The sequence below is a fragment of the Aquarana catesbeiana genome, linkage group LG03 (assembly GCF_042186555.1).
Source record: "Aquarana catesbeiana isolate 2022-GZ linkage group LG03, ASM4218655v1, whole genome shotgun sequence".
In the NCBI taxonomy this organism is placed as follows: Eukaryota; Metazoa; Chordata; class Amphibia; order Anura; family Ranidae; genus Aquarana; species Aquarana catesbeiana.
In genome coordinates, this window is record NC_133326.1 from 700,982,598 (window position 1) to 701,006,907 (window position 24,310).

General features: G+C 46.6%; 1 protein-coding gene across 1 annotated transcript in view; it reads left to right on the forward strand.

The window, feature by feature from the left end:
* The window catches only part of KIF1C (kinesin family member 1C), a gene marked incomplete in the record, with an annotated part of 77,711 nt that overhangs the window by 18,269 nt on the left and 35,132 nt on the right, over window positions 1-24,310 (forward strand). Inside the window, 4 exon segments of the mRNA XM_073623059.1 lie at window positions 16,623-16,755; window positions 19,254-19,330; window positions 20,111-20,290; window positions 23,724-23,789. Of these exon segments, the coding sequence (XP_073479160.1) occupies window positions 16,650-16,755; window positions 19,254-19,330; window positions 20,111-20,290; window positions 23,724-23,789 (429 nt within the window).

Sequence of the window (24,310 nt, forward strand, 5' to 3'; positions counted from 1 at the left end):
CTGCGACAGCTCTTTGGTCTTCACCATAGTGGAGTTTGGAGTGTGACTGTTTGAGTTTGTGGACAGGTGTCTTTTATACTAATAACAAGTTCAAACAGGTGCCATTAATACAGGTAATGAGTGGAGGACAGAGGAGCCTCTTAAAGAAGAAGATAAAGGTCTGTGAGAGCATGTGTATGTGAATGTGTGTGTGTGTGTGTGTGTGTGTGTGTATATTATTATAATATAATTAGCGGTGCAACAGATCGTTCCTCGGATCAGATCAGAGTCACGGATCGGATCATTTTCGGTTCAGCAAAAAAACCCACAAACATAAATTTTGTCTTTTTGTTCATTAACACTTTTAAATTACTTGATCTCCCCCACTGCAATATCCATGTCATTCTCCCCACTGTAATATCCACAATCTCCCCCACTGCTGTAATATCCACAGACTCCCCACTGTATACAGTATGCGTATAGGAAGACTAGGGTCGTTTAGTCTTACCTTACAGAATAGAAGCTTCCAAGCCGGCCAGATCAGATCCACGAGTTAAGGTGTGATGACGTCAGCGCTCACCGCCGCCGCCGGGTGTACCAAGATGGCCACCGCTCCGGAGCTAGGACGAAGCCGCGGCCTTTCCTAAGGCCGAGGCAGTGGAGCGTTCCGCAGATCGCGTGTGTGCCGATCTGAACAGGTTGACCCGTTCGGCTGGCAACAAAAGTGAGTACACCCCTAAGTGAAAATTTCCAAATTGGGCCCAAAGTGTCAATATTTTTTGTGGCCACCATTATTTTCCAGCACTGCCTTAACCCCCTTGGGCATGGAGTTCACCAGAGCTTCACAGGTTGCCACTGAAGTCCTCTTCCTTTCCTCCATGATGACATCACAGAGCTGGTGGATGTTGGAGACCTTGCGCTCCTCCACCTTCTGTTTGAGGATGCCCCACAGATGCTCAATAGAGTTTAGGTCTGGAGACATTCTTGGCCAGTCCATTTCCTTTACCCTCAGCTTCTTTAGCAAGGCAGTGGTCATCTTGGAGGTGTGTTTGGGGTCGTTATCATGTTGGAATACAGCCCTGCGGCCCAGTCTCTGAAGGGAGGGGATCATGCTCTGCTTCAGTATGTCACAGTACATGTTGGCATTCATGGTTCCCTCAATGAACTGTAGCTCCCCAGTGCTGGCAGCATTCAAGCAGCCCCAGACCATGACAATCCCACCACCATGCTTGACTGTAAGCGAGACACACTTGTCTTTGTCCTCCTCACCTGGTTGCCGCCACACACGCTTGTCACCATCTGAACCAAATAAGTTTATCTTGGTCTCGTCAGACCACAGGACATGGTTCCAGTAATCCATGTCCTTAGTCTGCTTGTCTTCAGCAAACTGTTTGCAGGCTTTCTTGTGCATTATCTTTAGAAGAGGTTTCCTTCTGGGACGACAGCCATGCAGACCAATTTGATGCAGTGTGCGGCGTATGGTCTAAACACGGACAGGCTGACCCCCCACCCCTTCAACCTCTGCAGCAATGCTGGCAGCACTCATGCGTCTATTTCCCAAAGACAACCTCTGGATATGACGCTGATCACGTGCACTCAACTTTTGGTCAACCATGGCGAGGCCTGTTCTGAGTGGAACCTGTCCTGGTAAACTTATGTATGGTCTTGGCCACCGTGCTGCAGCTCAGTTTCAGGGTCTTGGCAATCTTCTTATAGTCTCTAGGCCATCTTTATGTAGAGCAACAATTCTTTTTTTCAGATCCTCAGAGAGTTCTTTGTTTGCCATGAGGTACCATGTTGAACTACCAGTGACCAGTATGAGCGAGTGAGAGTGAATACACCAAATACCTGCTCCTTATTCAGACCTGAGCCCTTGTAACACTAACGAGTCACATGACACCAGGGAGGGGAAAAAGGCTAATTGGGCCCAATTTGGACATTTTCACTTAGGGGTGTATTCACTTTTGTTGCCAGCGGTTTAGACATTATTGGCTGTGTGTTGAGTTATTTTGAGGGGACAGCAAATTTACACTGTTATACAAGCTGTACACTCACTACTTTACATTGTAGACAAGTGTCATTTCTTCAGTGTTGTCACATGAAAAGATAGAATAAAATATTTACAAAAATGTGAGGGGTGTACTCACTTTTGTGAGATACTTTATATATAATATGATAGGAAGACCTCTGAAGTGAAGGGGGGGGGGGGTGACCTCTGATGTGAATGGGGTAACCACCAGTGTGATTGGAGGTTCCCCCTTCACATCAGAGATCCTCCTATGTGAAAGGGCAACCTCTGATGTGATGGGAGGATCTCTGATGTGAAGGGGGAACCTCTGATGTGATGGGAGGATCTCTGATGTGAAGGGGGAACCTCTGATGTGATAGGAGGATCTCTGACGTAAAGGGGAAACCACCAGTGCGATTGGAGATTACCCCTTCACATCAGAGATCCTCCTATCACATTGGAGGCCCCCCTTCACATGAGAGATCCTCATATCACATCAGAGATCCTCCTATCACACTGGTGGTTCAGAGGTTTGATGTGAAGGGGGAACCACCAGTGTGATAGGAGGATCTCTGATGTGAAGGGGGAACCTCTGATGTGATATGAGGATGTGAAGGGGGAACCACCAGTGTGATAGGATGATCTATGATTTTAAGGGGGAACCACCAGTGTGATAGGAGGATCTCTGATGTGAAGGGGGAACCATCAGTGTGATAGGAGGATCTCTGATGTGAAGGGGGTGGACCTCTGATGTGAAGGGGAACCACCAGTGTGATATGAGGATCTCTGATGTGAAGGGGGAACCAGCAATGTGATAGGAGGATCTCTGATGTGAAAGGGGGGGACCTCTGATGTGAAGGGGGAACCAGCAATGTGATAGGAGGATCTCTGATGTGAAAGGGGTGGAGGGGGACCTCTGATGTGAAGGGGGAACCACCAGTGTGATAGGAGGATCTCTGATGTGAAGGGAGGGGGGGGGGAACCTTTGATGTGAAGGAGGAACCACCAGTGTGATAGGAGGATCTCTGATGTGAAAGGGGAACCAGCAATGTGATAGGAGGATCTCTGATGTGAAAGGGGAACCAGCAATGTGATAGGAGGATCTCTGATGTGAAAGGGGGGGACCTCTGATGTGAAGGGGGAACCACCAGTGTGATAGGAGGACCTCTGATGTGAAGGGGGAACCACCAGTGTGATAGGAGGATCTCTGATGTGACGGGGGGGGGACCTCTGATGTGAAGGGGGAACCAGCAATGTGATAGGAGGATCTCTGATGTGAAAGGGGGGGACCTCTGATGTGAAGGGGGAACCAGCAATGTGATAGGAGGATCTCTGATGTGAAAGGGGGGGACCTCTGATGTGAAGGGGGAACCACCAGTGTGATAGGAGGACCTCTGATGTGAAGGGGGAACCACCAGTGTGATAGGAGGATCTCTGATGTGACGGGGGGGGGGACCTCTGATGTGAAGGGGGAACCACCAGTGTGATAGGAGGATCTCTGATGTGACGGGGGGGGGGGGGGACCTCTGATGTGAAGGGGGAACCACCAGTGTGATAGGAGGATCTCTGATGTGAAGAAGTAACCTCCTGAGGTGATCGAGGGGACTCTTGTGATCTGGGGAGAACCTTTGTTGTGACGGGGGGGGGGGACTTTAATAAGATGAGAGGACTTGTGATGTGATGGGGGGGGGGGGGAACCCCTGATGTGAAGGGGGACATCTGCTCTATGTGTTGTGATTCATTGTGAATGATGCCCCAATGCACTATATAGACAGATCAGTATTGTTTCTTGCGTTTTTGTAAAAAAAAAAATTAAAAAAAATATGTAGCATTTGTCTCTTTTGTTGCGGTGTGGTGGGTGGCTCATTCACAATGAATAGGTTGCCTCAGTGCAGCGCTCATTAATACACAACACATTGAATGTTCACACACCACACTGGGACACACAAGTCTATATATGATGGGACTCTTCCTCTTTCCATACCCTTCCATTGTATGGTGAGCTAGAACCTAAAAGATGATTTTGTCCGCAGTTCATGGAATATTTCCTCGCTGTTGCTGTTCATCCTCTTCCTCTGGGATTTCCTGTAGTCCTGTACAGACAGCGTGTCACCTGCTGTGGTGGAATGCGGTCCTGTATACACACGCCTCCAATTATGTGTCTTACCATCTGTGTGTGACCTGCAAGTTCCTGCCGGTCCCGGTCACCCAGCAGAATGCCTGGCATGCCGGAATGTTCCTCTGCTGTCAGTCAGAGCTGGGAGATGACCCGGGATCACTGAAGAAAGTCATTGAAGTCTCTCTGCCTATGGGCACTGGGCCTCAGCTGTGGCAGAAGGTCCACACGTGGCCCCTCGGTACTTGCTGTGCAGCTCTTTGCACATTCCAGCAGTTAGTATTGAAAGAATTTATTTGAAAAATAATTTTGAATTACATTTTTTAATTTATTACACAGGTACTTCTATACCGATGTCAATTTTACTCAGTGCTCCGCATATATTTTGTACATTCACATTTAGGGTTGTTCCGATAACACTTTCTGAAGACCGAGTACGAGTACCGATACTTTTTTTTTTTCCCAAGTACTCGCCGATACCGATTACCGATAATATTTTTTAATGTTATGTGACAGTTTTCAAAGCACAATACAGATTAGGTGGCACTGATATGCAGAACTGATTAACACTGATAGGATTAGGTGGCACTGATGTCGGGCACTGACAGATGGCACTGATAGATGGCACTGACAGGTGGCTGCCACTGATAGATGGCACTGATGGATGGCACTGACAGGTGGCTGGCACTGATAGGCGGCTCTTATGGGCAGTGGGCACTGATTGGTGGCATTTATGGGCACTGATGGGCAGGTGTAGTGACACTGTCATGCCATGAGGAAAGGCTGGCTGCAACGCCCATCTTTGTACTCCTTGCACTCGGGCCGCATTAAAAGCAGCAGCGGCCATCTTGTTACACCCAGCCCGAACTATATGGGCTGGGTGTAATAAGATGTCTGCTGCTGGCTTACTGCAGCTGAGTGCAGGGTGTACCAAGATGGGCGTCGGGATGTCCAAGCGCTGACGTCAACACGGAACGTCACTTCCGGTGTTCCACCTGCTGACTTCCGGTTGCGCCGAGTCGTTTTTTTCCTCTCTCACTTGGATCTGGCAACGTGAGTATTTGCGCGAGTACGAGTACTCGTGCAAATGCTCAGTATCGGTCCCGATACCGATACTAGTATCGGTATCGGGACAACCCTATTTGCATCAGTCCCTGCCCTCAAGGAGCTTACCATCTAAGGTCCCTAACTCACATTTACACAGTGGGGCCAATTTAGACAGGAGCCTATGAACCTACCAGCAAGTCTTTGTAGTGTGGGAGGAAACCGGAGTACCCGGAGGAAACCCACACAGGCACAAGGAGAACATGCAAACTCCAGGCAGGTAGTGCTGTGGTTGGGATTCGAACCAACGACCCCAGTGCTGCTAGGCGGAAGTGCTATAATCACTCATGTACTGTGTCTCCAGTCTTTGTCTATCCCAGTTAGCATGTCTCCTACAGTACGTTCCCGGTCTCTGCCTCTGGTCCCCATCCCCCCCCGCCACCAGAAGTGTGCCTCTGGTCCCCATCTACCCCCCAAGGTGTGCCTCTGGTCATCACTACCCCCCCCCCCCCCAATGTTCAGGAATATTCCTTTATCCCATTGTTTTGCAAATTAATGTACACTACAAACTGTATGATTGAATCGATTCTGATATCACTGTTTTACTAACCTGAAAGCTTATTATTCAAAATAGGAAACCTTCATTTTGTTTGCAAATATTAAAGATTCTAGCAAGAAGGAGTCCTTACATTTAAAGAGCACCTGTCATTTCGGATCCATCATGGCAGCGCCTGTTAGCGGGCGTCCACTCACCTGCTGTCGCCACGTCCCTCACCTTGTTGTGTTACTGCCCCATCACCAGCCGTCCCACTAAAGTGAATGGAACTGTCAGTGAGCCAACAGCGGGGTCAGGAGCAGGAGCCCACAGCGGGGTCAGGAGCAGGAGCCCACAGCGGGGTCGGGAGGAGGAGCCCACAGCGGGGTCGGGAGGAGGAGCCCACAGCGGGGTCGGGAGGAGGAGCCAACAGCGGGGTCAGAGGAGGAGTGGCTGCAGGACAGAAATGACAGTTGCTCTTTAAAAATTAGGATTTAATTCAAGCCTTTTTCCTAGTGATTTTAAATCAAATCCACCCTGGTTAGAATCCCTGTCAGGTTTTTCCTGCTACCCAAGGCTTCATTTAAAGAGATTTTCCCTTCACTTCCTGCCATGCTGACGATGGTTTCACCAGACAGGAAGTGAGGGGAAAGTCGGTAACAAGGGCACAGACAAATTTTAGGCCCCTTTTCACACTTGTGTGACTTGGGAGTGCCAAGTTGCATTACAAGTCGCATCCCATGATTTCCAATGAGTACCGTTCATATCTGTGCGACTTCAAAGCAGTCCCTGACTTTGATGTGACCTGCGCTCCAGAGACCTCCATATCACACAGGCATTGCTTCAAGTCCCGTCCAAAATCGCTGTAAAAATAGTGGCAAAATCGCGTGACTTTCACATCCGCCCCAGTGTGAAAGGAGCCTAAAGCTGACGCGTTCTAGAGCCTTCCTCTATGCAACTAAAGAAAGTCTGCGTTGCTCTTGGAGGATTCCCCTCACTTCCTGTCTAGTAAAACGTCACCCAACAGGAAGTGACGGTAAATCTCTCCTAATGGAGCCCTGGAACGGCAGTAAAAACCAGACAGGGGTTCTAACTCCTAGCCACCCCATCAAACCGAAAAAAGAAAACTAAACACTAACTTTTTTTGCCTACGATGTAATGCTTATGTGCAGCAAGACAGAGAGGCCGGTCCTTAATGCCCACACACCGCACGTGGTGGCTGAGGTTTCAGCGCTTAAAGCGCGCTCCCAGTACAGTCACTGGGCTGTGTCCCAGTCTGTGTGATCGGGAGCTGGTGGGATGGGCTGCCGATCATGTGACCTCTGTGACAGCCAATCACAGGGATTTTATGTGATTGCAAAGTCTGCACCATCTCCTGGGGGGGGGGGGCTTTTAGGGTTAATAGTTTTTTTTTTTTTTTTTCCAAGTCGCATGTTCATATTCCCCAGGAAGTTGCAAAAATGAAAAGAGAAAACGAAAAATGCAAAACATACAAAAAAAAAAGTGCCTGGAGTGTCAATCAATGTATGTGTTCTGTAATGTGAGGATGTGAATGAGGCCCTTCATCTCCACCATCCGCCAACTGATCAATGTGAGCAGAGGGGGGGGGGACATGCACTTTAATTGTACTCCGCCCTTCATCGGGACTTGTGCTTCCCACATGGGTGTCACATGACTGCTGGAAGGTCGTCTGTGAGAGCGTCTCCTGACACCGGCGGGGTCACCGAGTGCCAATCTATATATAGATTATATTATTAGAGAGAGCCATAGATATACAAGATATTTTATATTTATTTATATATATATATATATATATATATAATAAAATAAATGTGTGTGTGTGTGTGTGTGTGTGTGTGTATATATAAATAAATAAATAAATATATATATATATATATATATATATATATATATATATATATATATATATATATATATATTATAAAAATCTGTTGCGCTTACAATAAAGAAACTAAAAAAGCAGCTAACACTAAATTGCTGGACACAATATAAAATAGAAGGTCTATCTATATATTATAAATATTTTATTTATACACACACTTTAATGGCATCCCAGTCTTAGTCCCGTAGGGTACAATATTGAGTTGGCCCACCCTTTGCAGCTATAACAGCTTCAACTCTTCTGGGAAGGCTGTCCACAAGGTTTAGGAGTGTGTCTATGGGAATGTTTGACCATTCTTCCAGAAGAACATTTGTGAGGTCAGGCACGGATGTTGGACGAGAAGGCCTGGCTCGCAGACTCCGCTCTAATTCATCCCAAAGGTGTTCTATCAGGTTGAGGTCAGGACTCTGTGCAGGCCAGTCAAGTTCCTCCACCCCAGACTCGCTCATCCATGTCTTTATGGACCTTGCTTTGTGCACTGGTCCAAATAATTTGGTGGAGGGGGGATTATGGTGTGGGGGTTGTTTTTCAGGGGTTGGGCTTGGCCCCTTAGTTCCAGCAAAGGGAACTTTTAAAGGTGGTTGTAAACACTCGATGTTTTTCACCTTTATGCATTCCATACATTAAAGTGGTTGTAAACTCTGTACTTTCATTTTAGCTCATTCTAATCTACAGTGATGAGCCTGCTGATTGCTGCCTGTGAAATTTCACTTACTGTTTCACTTTTACAGTCTCTTCATAATCCGTCCTGCAATCTTTAACCACTTCCATACCGGGCACTTACACCCCCCTCCTGCCCAGACCATTTTTCAGCTTTCAGTGCTGTCACACTTTGAATGACAATTGCGCGGTCATACAACACTGTAACCATGTGAAATATTTATCATGGCAGGGCCGGTACAAGGGGTGAACAGAAGGGGCGGCTGCCCTGGGCGCAAAGGTTTATTGCAGGGAACGGGGGCGCCCTGACCTGAACCCTATAGGAAGGGGGGAGCTCAGTTTGGCATCCTTGCCCTGGGCTCTTTATGACTTTGTCCCGACACTGGTCTGTGGTGTACATTATGGTGGGGATCACCTCCTATGATGGTGGGTGAAGCGGTGTGGTGTACATTATGGTGGGGATCACCTCCTAGGATGGTGGGTGAAGGTCTGTGGTGTACATTATGGTGGGGATCACCTCCTGTGATGGTGGGTGAAGGTCTGCGGTGTACATTATGGTGGGGATCACCTCCTGTGATGGTGGGTGAAGGTCTGTGGTGTACATTATGGTGGGTATCACCTCATGTGATGGTGGGTGAAGGTCTGTGGTGTACATTATGGTGGGGATCACCTCCTAGGATGGTGGGTGAAGGTCTGCGGTGTACATTATGGTGGGGATCACCCCCTGTGATGGTGGGTGAAGGTCTGCGGTGTACATTATGGTGGGGATCACCTCCTGTGATGGTGGGTGAAGGTCTGTGGTGTACATTATGGTGGGGATCACCTCATGTGATGGTGGGTGAAGGTCTGTGGTGTACATTATGGTGGGGATCACCTCCTGTGATGGTGGGTGAAGGTCTGTGGTGTACATTATGGTGGGGATCACCTCCTAGGATGGTGGGTGAAGGTCTGTGGTGTACATTATGGTGGGGATCACCTCATGTGATGGTGGGTGAAGGTCTGTGGTGTACATTATGGTGGGGATCACCTCCTGTGATGGTGGGTGAAGGTCTGTGGTGTACATTATGGTGGGGATCACCTCCTGTGATGGTGGGTGAAGGTCTGTGGTGTACATTATGGTGGGGATCACCTCCTAGGATGGTGGGTGAAGGTCTGTGGTGTACATTATGGTGGGGATCACCTCCTGTGATGGTGGGTGAAGGTCTGTGGTGTACATTATGGTGGGGATCACCTCCTGTGATGGTGGGTGAAGCGGTGTGGTGTACATTATGGTAGGGATCACCTCCTAGGATGGTGGGTGAAGGTCTGCGGTGTACAATATGGTGGGGATCACCTCCTAGGATGGTGGGTGAAGGTCTGCGGTGTACATTATGGTGGGGATCACCTCCTATGATGGTGGGTGAAGCGGTGTGGTGTACATTATGGTAGGGATAACCTCCTAGGATGGTTGGTTAAGGTCTGCGGTGTACTTTATGGTGGGGATCACCTCCTAGGATGGTGGGTGAAGGTCTGCGGTGTACATTATGGTGGGGATCACCTCTTATGATGGTGAGTGAAGGTCTGCGGTGTACATTATGGTGGGGATCACCTCCTGTGATGGTGGGTGAAGGTCTGTGGTGTACATTATGGTGGGGATCACCTCCTGTAATGGTGGGTGAAGGTCTGTGGTGTACATTATGGTGGGGATCACCTCATGTGATGGTGGGTGAAGGTCTGTGGTGTACTTTATGGTGGGGATCACCTCCTGTGATGGTGGGTGAAGGTCTGTGGTGTACATTATGGTGGGGATCACCTCCTAGGATGGTGGGTGAAGGTCTGTGGTGTACATTATGCTGGGGATCACCTCATGTGATGGTGGGTGAAGGTCTGTGGTGTACATTATGGTGGGGATCACCTCCTGTGATGGTGGGTGAAGGTCTGTGGTGTACATTATGGTGGGGATCACCTCCTGTGATGGTGGGTGAAGGTCTGTGGTGTACATTATGGTGGGGATCACCTCCTAGGATGGTGGGTGAAGGTCTGTGGTGTATATTATGGTGGGGATCACCTCCTGTGATGGTGGGTGAAGGTCTGTGGTGTACATTATGGTGGGGATCACCTCTTATGATGGTGGGTGAAGATCTGTGGTGTATATTATGGTGGGGATCACTTCCTAGGCTGGGTTGCAGCCTCTATCGCTCTGTTCATTGTCTCTCATCTCTTATCCTGGAAGTGTCGGAGCGGGGAGGAAAATTCCTGGGATTTTTTTCAGCTAAGGCAAGATGTGAGGGTGGTGTCCTGGCCAGACTATACCCCTCCCCGGGGCTCACATTTAACTCCTCATACCTTGGGAACTCTCACGGCCCATTTGCACTGTTGCGTTTTGGCAATGAGCACATTATTTGGAATGTACCTTGTTTTTAAAGTACTCCACAATGCATGTTGTGTTTTATGAAGAATGGGGCATGTTTTCAATACATTTTGGTTGCTTTGGCCGTCCGGTCCTTTCAGAGTGTGATGCACACCCAGCACTAACATGCGAATGGGTCCCAGGCCATAATGCGGTATTTTTCTTGTCGCCTGTAAGAAAAGAACCTTTGTTCAGAAGAGAGAATAACCTGAAGGACATTCGGCCCGGCTCACACAGAAGGAAAGCGCTTGCAGATTTGCCGGATCAATAGCTATGCAAACTTTTATTAGACCGCTCTGAAGGATTTGTTGATGAGATGCTGTTTGGATTGTAAATTTTAGGTTTTGTGTATTATATTTCACATTTGTAATAGGCACAGGTGATTGTTTTATCGAGCACAACCTGTCATCTACTAAAGAACATTTTATATACATCATTGTATTCAATCAGCAGCCATGAGGTTAGTGGTTTTTTTTTTTTTTTTTCCCTTTTTTATCATTATTATTATTATTATTATTATTATTATTATTATTATTATTATATTATTTTTTTTTTTTTTTTTTTTTTTAGACCTGACAATCCACTTTCAGATAGAAGTGATCCATGTGACTCTAGAGCAGTGATCTCCAAACTGTGGGCCAGATGCGGCCCTTTTGCTTGTCTTTATCTTGCCATTGGTACACCTTTCCTCCCACTGACCCCAATGATAGGACGCTCTTCCTCCCACTGACCCTAACGGTGAGGCACCATTCCTCCCATTCATACCAATAACGGGGCACCATTCCTCCCACTGATACCAATGATGGGGCACCATTCCTCCTACTGATACCAAAGATGGGGCACCATTCATCCCACTGATACCAACGATGGGGCACCATTCCTCCCACTGATACCAAAGATGGGGCACCATTCCTCCCACTGATACCAACGATGGGGCACCATTCCTCCCACTGATACCAACGGTGGGGCACCATTCCTCCCACTGATACCAACGGTGGGGCACCATTCCTCCCACTGATACCAACGGTGGGGCACCATTCCTCCCACTGATACCAACGGTGGGGCACCATTCCTCCCACTGATACCAACGGTGGGGCACCATTCCTCCCACTGATACCAACGGTGGGGCACCATTCCTCCCACTGATACCAACGGTGGGGCACCATTCCTCCCACTGATACCAACGGTGGGGCACCATTCCTCCCACTGATACCAATAATATGACTCTCTTCCTCCCAATGACCCCAACGGTGAGGCGCCATTCCTCCCACTGATACTAGTGATGGGGTGCCATTCCTCCCACTGATACTAGTGATGGGGTGCCATTCCTCCCACTGATACTAGTGATGGGGCGCCATTCCTCCCACTGACACCAATGGTGAGGCACCAGTCCTCCCAATGACACCAATGGTGAGGCACCAGTCCTCCCAATGACACCAATGATGGGGCACCATTCCTCCCAATGATGGGGCACCATTCCTCCCAATGATGGGGCACTATTCCTCCCACTGACACCAATGATGGAGCGCCATTCCTTCCACTGACACCAATGATGGAGCACTAAGTTAATAATGAGGCTTTATTTACTCTGACATCAGGGCATTTGCTACTACTGGCCACAGTCTAGCTCCCCCTTAAAGGGGTTGTAAACCCTCAAGGTTTTTCACCTGAATGCATTCTATGCATTCAGGTGAAAAACCTTTTGTGCTGCAGCTGCCCCCCAGATCCCCCTTTTTCTTACCTAAACCGATCGTTCCAGTGACGAGCCGAGCACGAGCCCAGCAGCCCCAGCCGCTGTCTCGGGTCCTCATTGGATAGATTGATAGTAGCAGGAGCCATTGGTTCCCACTGCTGTCAATCAGATCCAGTGACCCGGGGTGGGGCCGAGTCCTGCTGTCTGTGTCAATGGATGCAGCAGAAGGACTCGGGAGCGCTCCTGCAGGAGTGCCCCCATGGAAAATGTGGCTCTCCGTGACGTGAACTTGAGAAGAGGAGGAGTGCCGCCAGGGGATCCCCAAAAAAAGGGAGGATCGGGGCTGCTCTCTGCAAAACCCTTGCACACAGCAGGTAAGTATGACATGTTTGTAAAGCTTTGTTATTTAAAAGAAAAAAATCACTTTAAGCCTGAAGGACAGTACACTGGCCCTTTGTTTACAAAGTTTGGTCTAGAGCCATCTGATCACTTTATGGGGCTTTCAAAGGTGGGCCCCTTTCTCCAACCCCATGTGGTGGGTGTGCCCAGTGCTATCGAAAATGGGCATGTTTGCCCCTTGGTGATAACACTTTTTTTTTTTGCAATACAAAAGAAAAAAAAAAAAAAAAAGTAAAGACACCGCAATAAACACTCCGTTGCAAACTCCAGCATAGGGCGCGCATGTATACACACGAGGGGGTATCGCTGCCAACCTTGGTGTGAGAGCACCATTTGGAAGACCCAAATGGTTTCAGCAGATGATCAGATCTGCAACTCATTCTGGATGGTCCTAAATGAAAAACTTGCCATTACACACAGTGCACCTCCCATCCATTAGTCGGATAATTCGCTGAGCTCCGGGGAGCGGATGATTTACTCGGAGAAGATGTTTCTCGGGATCTGATCTGACGTCAGTTCTCATGTAATTGCAGCATTGGAGGAGCTTATCTCAGCAATCCTGACGGGAGTGACCGGGCTTATTAACGATAAAAAAAAAAAAATTGTGAGTCACCCCCGCCCTGAGAAACAATAGAATTTCCTGTCTGGGGAGGGAGAGAAACCGCAACTGACACACCTCATCGCTTCACACCATGGAAATACAATGTGTAGAGGACATCTTATCTCATCACCGGGAGACACGGAGCACATCATGACTATAATACAGGTGCATCTCATAAAATTAGAATATCCTCAAAAAGTTAAAGGGACACTAAAGGTTCCCCCTTTTTTTTTTTCCTTTTAAAATAACAAACATGTCATACTTACTCCGCTGTGCAGTTGGTTTTGCACATAGTGCCCCCGATCCTCCTCCTTCTGGGGTCCCTCTGCGGTGCTCCTCCCTCGCATCGAGTGACCTGTTGGAGAAGCGCTCTCCTACGGGTGTCACCCGTGCGGGCACGCTCCCGTGTCCTGTTGCTGCATCCATAAACATAGACAGCAAGACTCGGCGGCGCCCGCGTCATTGGATTTGATTGACAGCAGCGGGAGCCAATGGCTGCACTGCTATCAATCAAGAGCCGAGAAACTGGCCAGAGAGGGTGTGCGCGTCTCCAGCGTGGGAACGAACGGGCTCAGGTGAGTAAAACTGGGGGTTTGCATTGAGGTGAAAAACCAGGAGGGTTTACAACCCCTTTAATTTTATTTCAGTAATTCAATTCAAAAAGTGAAATTAAGTGCTCTAGAATGTCCTTCTAGAGGGCTGCACTGACTTTGGACTTGATAAAACAATAGAGGTCTTCAGCTCTTCTGCATTGTTGGGGTCTGGTGCCTCTCATCTTCCTCTTGACAATAACCCACAGATTCTCTATGGGATTTAGGTGCCAAGTCCGGCTGGAAAATGAAATCAGCATCTTCATAAAGCTGGTCAGCAGAGGGAAGCATGAAGTGATCTAGAATTTCCTGGTAGAGGGCTGCACTGACTTTGGACTTGATAAAACACAGTGGACCAACACCGGCAGATGTCCTGGCTCCCCAAACCATCACTGACTGTGGAAAATGTTCCATTTCATTTGGAAATCGTGGTCCCGGAGTCTGGAGGAAGAGCGGAAAGGCACAGAATCCAAGTTGAAGGAGGTCCAGTGTGAAGTTTCCACAGTCTGTGATGGTTTGGGGAGCCATGTCATCTGCTGGTGTTGGTGGTGACCAAGAACCCGATGGTCACTCTTACAGAGCTCCAGCATTTCTCTGTAGAGAGAGGAGAACCTTCCAGAAGAACAACCATCTCTGCAGCACTCCACCAATCAGGCCTGTATGGTAGAGTGGCCAGACGGAAGCCACTTCTCAGTAAAAGGCACATGACAGCCCGCCTGGAGTTTGCTAAAAGGCACCTGAAGGACTCTCTGACCATGAGAAACAAAATTCTCTGGTCTGATGAAACAAAGATTTAACTCTTTGGCCTGAATGACCAGCAACATGTCTGGAGGAAACCAGGCACCGCTCATCACCTGGCCAATACCATCCCTACAGTAAAACATGGTGGTGGCAGCATCATGCTCTGGGGATGTTTTTCAGCGTCAGGAACTGAGAGACTAGTCAGGATCGAGGGAAAGATGAATGCAGCAATGTACGGAGACATCCTTGATGGAAAAATGCTCCAGAGCGCTCTGGACTTGATACTGGGATAGAGGTTCACCTTCCAGCAGGCCAACGACCCTAAACACACAGCCAGAGCTACAATGGAATGGTTTAGATCAAAGCATATTCATGTGTTAGAATGGCCCAAAGTCCAGACCTAAATCCAATTGAGAATCTGTGGCAAAAATTGCTGTTCACAGACGCTCTCCATCCAATCTGACAGAGCTTGAGCTATTTTGCAAAGAAGAAGAATGGGCAAAAATGTCCCTCTCTAGATGTGCAAAGCTGGTAGAGACATCCCCAAAAAAGACTTGCAGCTGTAATTGCAGAGAAAGGAGGTTCTACAAAGTATTGACTCAGGGGGGCGCCATACAAATGCACGCTAGAGCTGCACAATTAATCGTTAAAAAATCGTGATCTCGATTCACCTCCCCTGACGATCTCTCCTGCTGAGTTTGACGATTCTTTCATATAAACAAGTGGAGAGATTATCTGCTCACTCAGCTGTCAAAAGAAAACATCCAGGCATTCTGCCAAGTTTAGAACTTGAAACATTGTATCTAACTTCCTTCTTAGATCAAAGGGATAAACTTCTCTGTGTAAACAAATAACCTGGGCAATCTGCCAAGCTTTAAACAACGTGTAAATGCAGGAAGTTTAACCACTTAAAGTCTAAATCTTTTTCTGACACTTCTTTCTTAAGTTAAAATCAATATTTTTTGCTAAAAAAAATTACTTGGAACCCCCAAACATTAGAGATAAATAAATAATAAATATATATATATTCTAATATTTTATAATATGGAATAAAATGGCAATTGCTGCAATATTTTATGTCGCACTGTATTTGCCCAGCGGTCTTTCAAATGCAATTTTTTGGGAAAAAATACACTTCAATAAATAAAAAAAAAGAAACAGTAAAGTTAGCGCAATTTTTTTTTGTTTTAATGTGAAAGATGATGTTACGCCGCGAGAATCGTGAGAGAATCGTGATCTATCCTCTAAGCAAAAAAATCGTGATTCTCATTTTAGCCAGAATCGTGCAGCTCTAATGCACGCCGCACTTTTCACATATTTATTTGTAAAAAATGTTGAAAAACATTCATCATTTTCCTTCCACTTCACAATTATGTGCCACTTTGTGTTGGTCTATCACATAAAATCCCAATAAAATACATTTACGTTTTTGGTTGTAACCAGAGAAAATGTGGAAAATTTCAAGGGGTATGAATACTTTTTAAGGCACTGTAGGTGTGCCAAGCTTGTAGCTTCATATTCAAAAAAGACTTGAGGCTGTAATTGGTGCCAAAGGAGCTTCACCAAAGTATTGAGCAAAGGCTGTGAATACTTATTTATGTACATGGGATTTTTTTTCAGTTTTTTATTTCTAATAAATTTGCAAAGATTTCAAACAAACGTCATGATGAGATATTGTTTGTTGAATTTAGAGGAAAATAATGAATTGAATCCATTTTGGAAGAAGGCTGTAACGTAACAAAATGTGGAAAAAGTGAAGCGCTGTGAATACTTTCCGGATGCACTGTGTGTGTGTATATGTATATGTATGTATGTGTGTGTATATATATATATTTCTTTTTTTTTTCTTTTTTTAAATATACTTCTTGTATATCATGAAGTTGGCCCTCTGTAAGATTAAATCCTGTAGTACCTTTTTTTTTTTTTTTTTTTTTTTTTTTTTTTTTTCTTCCTGTTTCTTACAGATCTGAGGGTTTGGATTGAAGGTAAAGATGGCGGGTGCCTCAGTGAAAGTTGCTGTCCGCGTTCGGCCCTTCAACTCTCGGGAGTTCGCACACGATGCCAAATGCGTCATCCAGATGCAAGGCAACACTACCTGTAAGGAATCCTCGTTCTCATACAATCTGATGACCGGCTGATGTGTCGGGATTTGTAAAGTAAACCGATCTATAAACTGGGATCACAAGGCCTTAACAGAGTCATGCTCAAAAGTTTGCATACCCTGGCAGAAATTGTGAAATTTTGACATTAATATTGAAAATATGACTGATCATGCCAAAAAATTGTCTTATTTAAGGATAGCAATCAAATGAAGCCATTTATTATCAGATACTTCTTTTTTTGGATCCTTTTTTTAAATCATAATGATAACAGAAATCACCCAACTGGCCCTGATAAAAAAGTTAACATACCCCGGAATGTGTGGCCTTGGTACAGACACAGAAGGTGGCACACACAGGTTAAAATGGCAATTAAAGGTTAATTTCCCACATTTGTGGCTTTTTAAATCACAATTAGTGTCTGTGTATACAATTTAATGAGTTTCTTAGCTCTCACATGGATGCACCAAGCAGGCTATACACCGAGCCATGAGGAGGTAGAAAAGAACAGTCAAAAGACCTGCGTAACAAGGTAATGAAACTCTACAAAGATGGAAAAGGATGTAAAAAGATATACAAAGCCTTCAATATGCCAGTCAGTACTGTTTCACTTATTAAGAAGTGGAAAATTTGGGGCTCTTTTGATACCAAGCCAAGGTCAGGTAGACCAAGAAAGCTTGCAGCCACAACCGGCGGAAGAGTTGCTCAGGATACAAAGAAAAACCCCACAGGGGAAATACAGGCTGCTCTCCAAAAAGATGGTGTGGTTGTTTTTAAAGTGGTTGTAAACCCTTACAGACCACTTTCACCTTCAGGTAATCCTAGATTATGGCTTACCTGTAGGTGCTTGAAATATCTCCTAAACCTACACGGTTTAGGAGACATTTATGATTTCCCTGTACGATGAGTTCTTCTGCGCATCCGCCGATGTATTCGGCGCATGTGCACTCTTGAAAGGGCACGCTGTGTCGTTTCAAGCTGGGGTCATGCCGTGACTGGCGGCTCCCGGGCACATGCGACTCCAGCCAGTCACAGAGCTGGAGTTCGCGGCCCCGGAAGGAAGAGGGGTGAAGAATGGACGCTCGCTGCCAGTGAGGAAATCGGGGACATCGCAGGCTCCTGTGTCAGGTAAGTGACACATAATGGGCTACTATGAGATGCATTGTAGCCCATTATGCTTTACCTTTGCAGGGAAACCAAAGAGGAAGTAAAACCCATCAGGGTTTACATCCTCTTTAAGGAGCACAATTTAAAGAACAAAAAAGAGCTGCATGGTTGGCAGAAGGAAGCCTTTACTGCGCCAATGCCACAAAAAAGCCCAATTTGGCACGTCAAGGTATTGTTGGGCATATTGTAACCAGGCTTTTTTGTGGAACTTGTACAGTAAAGGCTTCTTTCTGGCAACTTGACCATGCAGCTTTATTTTGTTCAGTCATCATCTTTTTCCAGAGCAGCCTGTATTTCTCCTGAGGTTACCTGTGGGTTTTTCTTGGTATCCCAAACAATTCCTGTGGCAGTCGTGGCTGAAATCTTTCTTGGTCTACCTGACCTTAGCTTGGTATCAAGAGATCCCCAAATTTTCCACTTAAGTGATTGAACAGTACGGACTGGCATATTCAAGGCTTTGGATATCTTTTTATATCCTTTTCCATCTTTGTAAAGTTTCATTACCTTGTTACGCAGGTCTTTTGACTGTTCTTTTCTACCTCCTCATGGCTCAGTGTCTAGCCTGCTTAGTGCATCCATGTGAGAGCTAACAAACTCAGTGACTATTTATACACAGACACTAATTGTGATTCGAAAAGCCACAGATGTGGGAAATGGAACCTTTAATTGCCATTTTAACCTGTGTGTGCCAGCTTCTGTGTCTGTACCAAGGCCACACATTCCAGGGTATGTAAACTTTTTATCAGCGCCATTTGGGTGATTTCTGTTATCATTATGATTTTAAAAAATGATCCAAAAAACTATGCGATAATAAATGGCTTCATGTGATTGCTATCCTTAAATAAAAGACAGCTTTTTGACATGATCAGTCATATTTTCAATATAAATGGCAGGGTATGCAAACTTTTGAGCGCAACTGTATACGGTCTCTCAATGCAATATGGGCTCTTTTTACACGTCTATGCTGCACTGTGGGATTGAGGGGGTGGTCCAAAATGTTTTTGTTATTCTAGCTCACCAGGTTCAGACTCTTGGGGGGGGGGGGGGGGGGGTTGGGGTGATCCGGATGACAGCTGAGGACACCTTTTATAGACAAGCTGATGATGGAACCTTCAATATTTTTGTCCTGATGGTTCCTGTGCCTGTTATCCTCTACACTGGATGGACTGACTTGTGATATCCCCCCCCCCCTTCCCTGGGTCTAAATGGTACTGTCCATAGTAGTGATAGGGTCTCCGGGTTCCTGGCACTAATCCTCTGGTATTGGGTAGATCTCATGGATGTAATGCTGTTGGTCTGACTGAGTCTTCTTCCTTCTTCTCTTTTTAGGTATTTCAAACCCAAAACAGCCCAAAGATGCTCCAAAGAACTTCACCTTTGACCATTCCTATTGGTCACACACTACAGTAAGTGCCGAACCCTCTGTGTGTTTTCTGTGACTTGTATTCCATGTGTAGGAGAATGGGAAGTTCTCAGCGCCGTCTCTGCAGGATGAGGAAAAGCACGATGCTGCTGCGGGGCAAGTGGGGAGCGTCCTGCTGCTGCGGGGCGAGTGGGGAGCGTGCTGCTGCTGCGGGGCGAGTGGGGAGCGTGCTGCTGCTATGGAGCGAGTGGGGAGCGTGCTGCTGCTACGGGGCGAGTGGGGAGCGCCCTGCTTCCGCTACGGGGCGAATGGGGAGCGTCCTGCTACTGTGGGGCGATTGGGGAGCGTCCTGCTACTACGGGGGGAGCGTCCTGCTGCTGCGGGGCGAGTGGGGAGCATCCTGCTACTGCGGGGCGAGTGGGGAGCGTCCTGCTACTGCAGGGCGAGTGGGGAGCGTCCTGCTGCTGCGGGGCGAGTGGGGAGCGCGCTGCTGCTACGGGGCGAGTGGGGAGCGCGCTGCTGCTACGGGGCGAGTGGGGAGCGCGCTGCTGCTGCGGGACGAGTGGGGAGTGTCCTGCTGCTAAGGGGTGAGTGGGGAGCGTGCTGCTGTCACTGCAGGGAGAGTGGGGGGGGGGGGTGCGTGCTAATGCTGCGGTGGCGAGGAAAGACAGGGCTGATCTTGACATTGGGGAGTTTTCAAGGATGCCCCAAAGCTAAACAAAGAGCAAACTGGGTTCCCAAGACTGCATTGTGTTTTTTGTTGAAAAGGTGAACTTGGTATTGCCATGTGATGATGTAACATTTCCCATTGTCTCCCCGGCAGGAGGAAGACCCAAACTTCGCTTCTCAGCGTCAGGTGTACAAGGACATCGGCGAGGAGATGCTCTTGCACGCATTTGAAGGATATAACGTCTGTATCTTTGCCTACGGACAGACGGGGGCTGGAAAGTCCTACACCATGATGGGGAAACCCGAGCCAGAGCAACACGGCATCATCCCCCAGGTAATGGCTGTGTAATTTATATGAAGGAGGGGCTCTGGTCATGTGACTATACTGAAAGCTGGGGCCCCTGGGTTACCCACCAGGTACTGACTGTATAATCTGTACGGGGGGGGCTCTGGATCATCATCTAATAGGCAGTGTATGGTGGAGGAGCATTGGGTCGTCCCCCAGTTACTGGGGATCTGATCCTATTGGTAAGGAGCTTCAATGGCCAACTATTTCAGAATTAGAAAATAGACTTGGGAAACTTAACGTTAATGAATCACCAGGACCAGATGGCTTGCACCCGAGGGGACTTGGGGAACTCGGTCAAGTAATTGCCAGACCATTGTTCCTAATTTTTACAGACAGTCTACTGACTGGAATGGTACCAGCTGATGGGAGGAAAGCCAATGTAGCACCAATATTTAAAAAAGGGCCAAAATACATCCCTGGGAATTACAGAGCAGTTAGCCTAACATCAATAGTATGCAAACACTTGGAGGGGATGATAAGGGACTATATATAAGATTTTAGTAATGAGAACGGTATCATTAGCAGTAATCAGCATGGATTCATGAAGAATTGTTCTTGCCAAACCAATCTATTAAAGCAGATCTTCACCCATTTTTTAAACAGCATCTCGGTGGCTTCTAAAGGCAACACCGAGTGCCATATGGAGCTTTTTTTTTTTTTTTTTTTTTCCCTACCTTACGTTATCTGTCTTTCCCTTTGTTCTGTCCCTGCGGCTGTGGGCGTGGACTTTGCGGGTATTAGCGTCATATCCTGTCTTCGGCGCACTGTCTCCTGGGATCTCATTGTCATTCATCCCAGGAGACGTTGCGGAGAGCCGCCGTGAAATCTCGTGAGAGTTAAACAGGACTGCCGTTGTGATAGCAACCTGAGCTCTTGACGGTGCTCCGATTTCGTTTTTACTGCGTATGCGCGAGATCGGGGCTAGAAGGGGCGGTGCATGCTAGTCGATCAGCAGCACCGTATCCCGGAAGAGGATGCCTGTGGGCTTCACATGCCCACAGGCAAGATGAAAACCGACAACAGGAACTTTTAAAAGTTATTTTTACTACAGAAAACTGAGAGCAGTAGGCTGCAGAAACGGAACAAGTAAGTTCAAGATTACAATAGATTAAACATTGTCAGTCTTAGAAAAAAAAAAATTATGTGGAGACAGTGAAACACCGATTTAACCTTCTATGAGGAGGTGAGTTGCCATCTAGATAAAGGAAGGCCCGTAGACGTGGTGTATCTGGATTTTGCAAAAGCATTTGACACAGTTCCCCATAAACGTTTACTGTACAAAATAGGGTCCGTTGGCATGGACCATAGGGTGAGTACATGGATTGAAAACTGGCTACAAGGGCGTGTTCAGAGGGTGGTGATAAATGGGGAGTACTCGGAATGGTCAGGGGTGGGTAGTGGGGTTCCCCAAGGTTCTGTGCTGGGACCAATCCTATTTAATTTGTTCATAAACGACCTGGAGGATGGGATAAACAGTTCAATCTCTGTATTTGCAGACGATGCTAAGCTAAGCAGGGCAATAACTTCTCCGCAGGATGTGGAAACCTTGCAAAAAGACCTGAACAAATTAATGGGGTGGGTGACTACATGGCAAATGAGGTTCAATGTAGAAAAATGTAAAATAATGCATTTGGGTGGCAAAAATATGAATGCAATCTATACACTGGGGGGAGAACCTCTGGGGGAATCTAGGATGGAAAAGGACCTGGGGGTCCTGATAGATGATCGGCTCAGCAATGACATGCAATGCCAAGCTGCTGCTAACAAAGCAAACAGAATATTGGCATGTATTAAAAATGGGCTTAACTGCAGAGATAAAACGATAATTCTCCCGCTCTACAAGACTCTGGTCTGGCCTCACCTGGAGTATGCTGTCCAGTTCTGGGCACCAGTCCTCAGGAGGGACGTACTGGAAATGGAGTACAAAGAAGGGCAACAAAGCTAATAAAGGGTCTGGAGGATATTAGTTATGAGGAAAGGTTGCGAGCACTGAACTTATTCTCTCTGGAGAAGAGACTCTTGAGAGGGGATATGATTTCAATATACAAATACTGTACTGGTGCCCCCACAATAGGGATAAAACTTTTTCGCAGAAGAGAGTTTAACAAGACTCGTGGCCACTCATTAAAATTAAAAGAAAAGAGGTTTAACCTTAAACTATGTAGCGGGTTCATTACTGTAAGCGTGGCAAGGATGTGGAATTCCCTTCCACAGGCAGTGGTCTCAGCGGGGAGCATCGATAGTTTCTATAAACTATTGGATAAGCACCTGAATGACCGCAACATACAGGGATATACAATGTAATACTGACACATAATCACACACATAGGTTGGACTTGTGTCTTTTTTCAACCTCACCTACTATGTAACTTAATGGTCATTTTTTTATTTCTTTACACATTACATTATTTTTCATTACATTTCTTTATATTTAATTGAAGCAAAGAGTATTATGTCTTATTTTTTTGCCATCTTGCTTGATAACCTAATGTTCAGGGGTTGTAAATCTTTAAAATAAAAAAGTTTTTCAGAATCGTGATCTTTATTCTAAGGAACAAAAATCGTGATTCTCATTTTTTTCCAGAATCGTGCAGCTCTACTAGAAGTGCTTTCTGCTCCCCGTATCTATTGGTCATGTGATGTATGGGGGGGGTGGGGCTCTGGATCATTTTCTAATACAATCAAGCTGGCTACACGATAACATCCATTGCAACAACTGTTTTTATTCGCTACATGGCAGGATACAGCAGTAACATGCTAACGCGTTTCAGCCGGAGCCACACTGATGCTATGAGTAAGTCTTTGGCTGAAACGCGTAAGCATTGTCCTGCTGTATCTTGCCATGTAGCCAATAAAGAGTTGTTGCAATGGATGTTACCGAGTAGCCGGCTTCATTGTATTACAGGGTTATTGCTACAATTTTTAAAGGCATCTGGATCAGAGCACAGGTTTCTAGTCTCTCCAGGTAATTTGCGGTAGAGCAGGCTCTCTTGGTTGCTCTGGATCATTTGCCTAGGAACTGATCATGTGATTTTAAAGTGGATGAGAACCTATTTGTATGGTTACTTGGAGAGTCTGGGCCAGTGATTTCGAACCTTGGCACCCCATATGATTTGGAACTACATTTCCCATGATGCTCAACTACACTGCAGAGTGCATGAGCATCATGGGAAATGTAGTTCCAAAACAATTGGGGTGCCAAGGTTCGCCATCACTGCTCCAGGCTATTGTAATATTTGTGGGTGGGGGTTACCCTTAGGGTCATGTGATGTTTGGAGGCGGCGGAAATGTGAATCATCCTGGAGATTCATCAGGTCATACTACTTGTTCTTTGTGTCATGTGACCGATAATATCATGTGACCAGTCTGATCTGTGTGTACATACATAATGCAATGACTGGTCTCTTCTCTTTTTCAGTTATGTGAAGATTTATTTGCCCGAGTCAGCAACAACAAGAGCCCCGATCTGTCCTACTCTGTGGAGGTGAGAGGCTGCTCATACCTCATGCCCAAACACCTTTTTATAGGGTGATAGTGTAATCCTGGGGCCCAACGGGCTCTGCTTGGAGTTTGTATGTTACCCCCGGGTGCTCTGGTGTCCTCACACTCTGAAAAATACTGAAAGTTTATGTATCTTTATTGTTGGGGAGACTAAAGTGACTGGCTCAGTGTTCCCTGTACAGCACTGCAGTATATTTCAGAGCTATATAAATGTATAATAATAGTGTGTGACTGTGGGGTGACATTCAAATGTAAGCTCCTCTGGTGCAGATACTGATGTGACTGGCTCAGTGTTCTCTGTACAGCACTGCGGTATATGTCAGAGCTATATAAATGTATAATAGTGTGTGACTGTGGGGGCATTAGAGTGTAAGCTCTTCTGCTGCAGAGACTGTGACTGGCTCAGTGTTCTCTGTACAGCACTGCGGTATATGTCAGAGCTATATAAATGTATAATAATAATAATAGTGTGTGACTGTGGGGTGACATTAGAGTGTAAGCTCC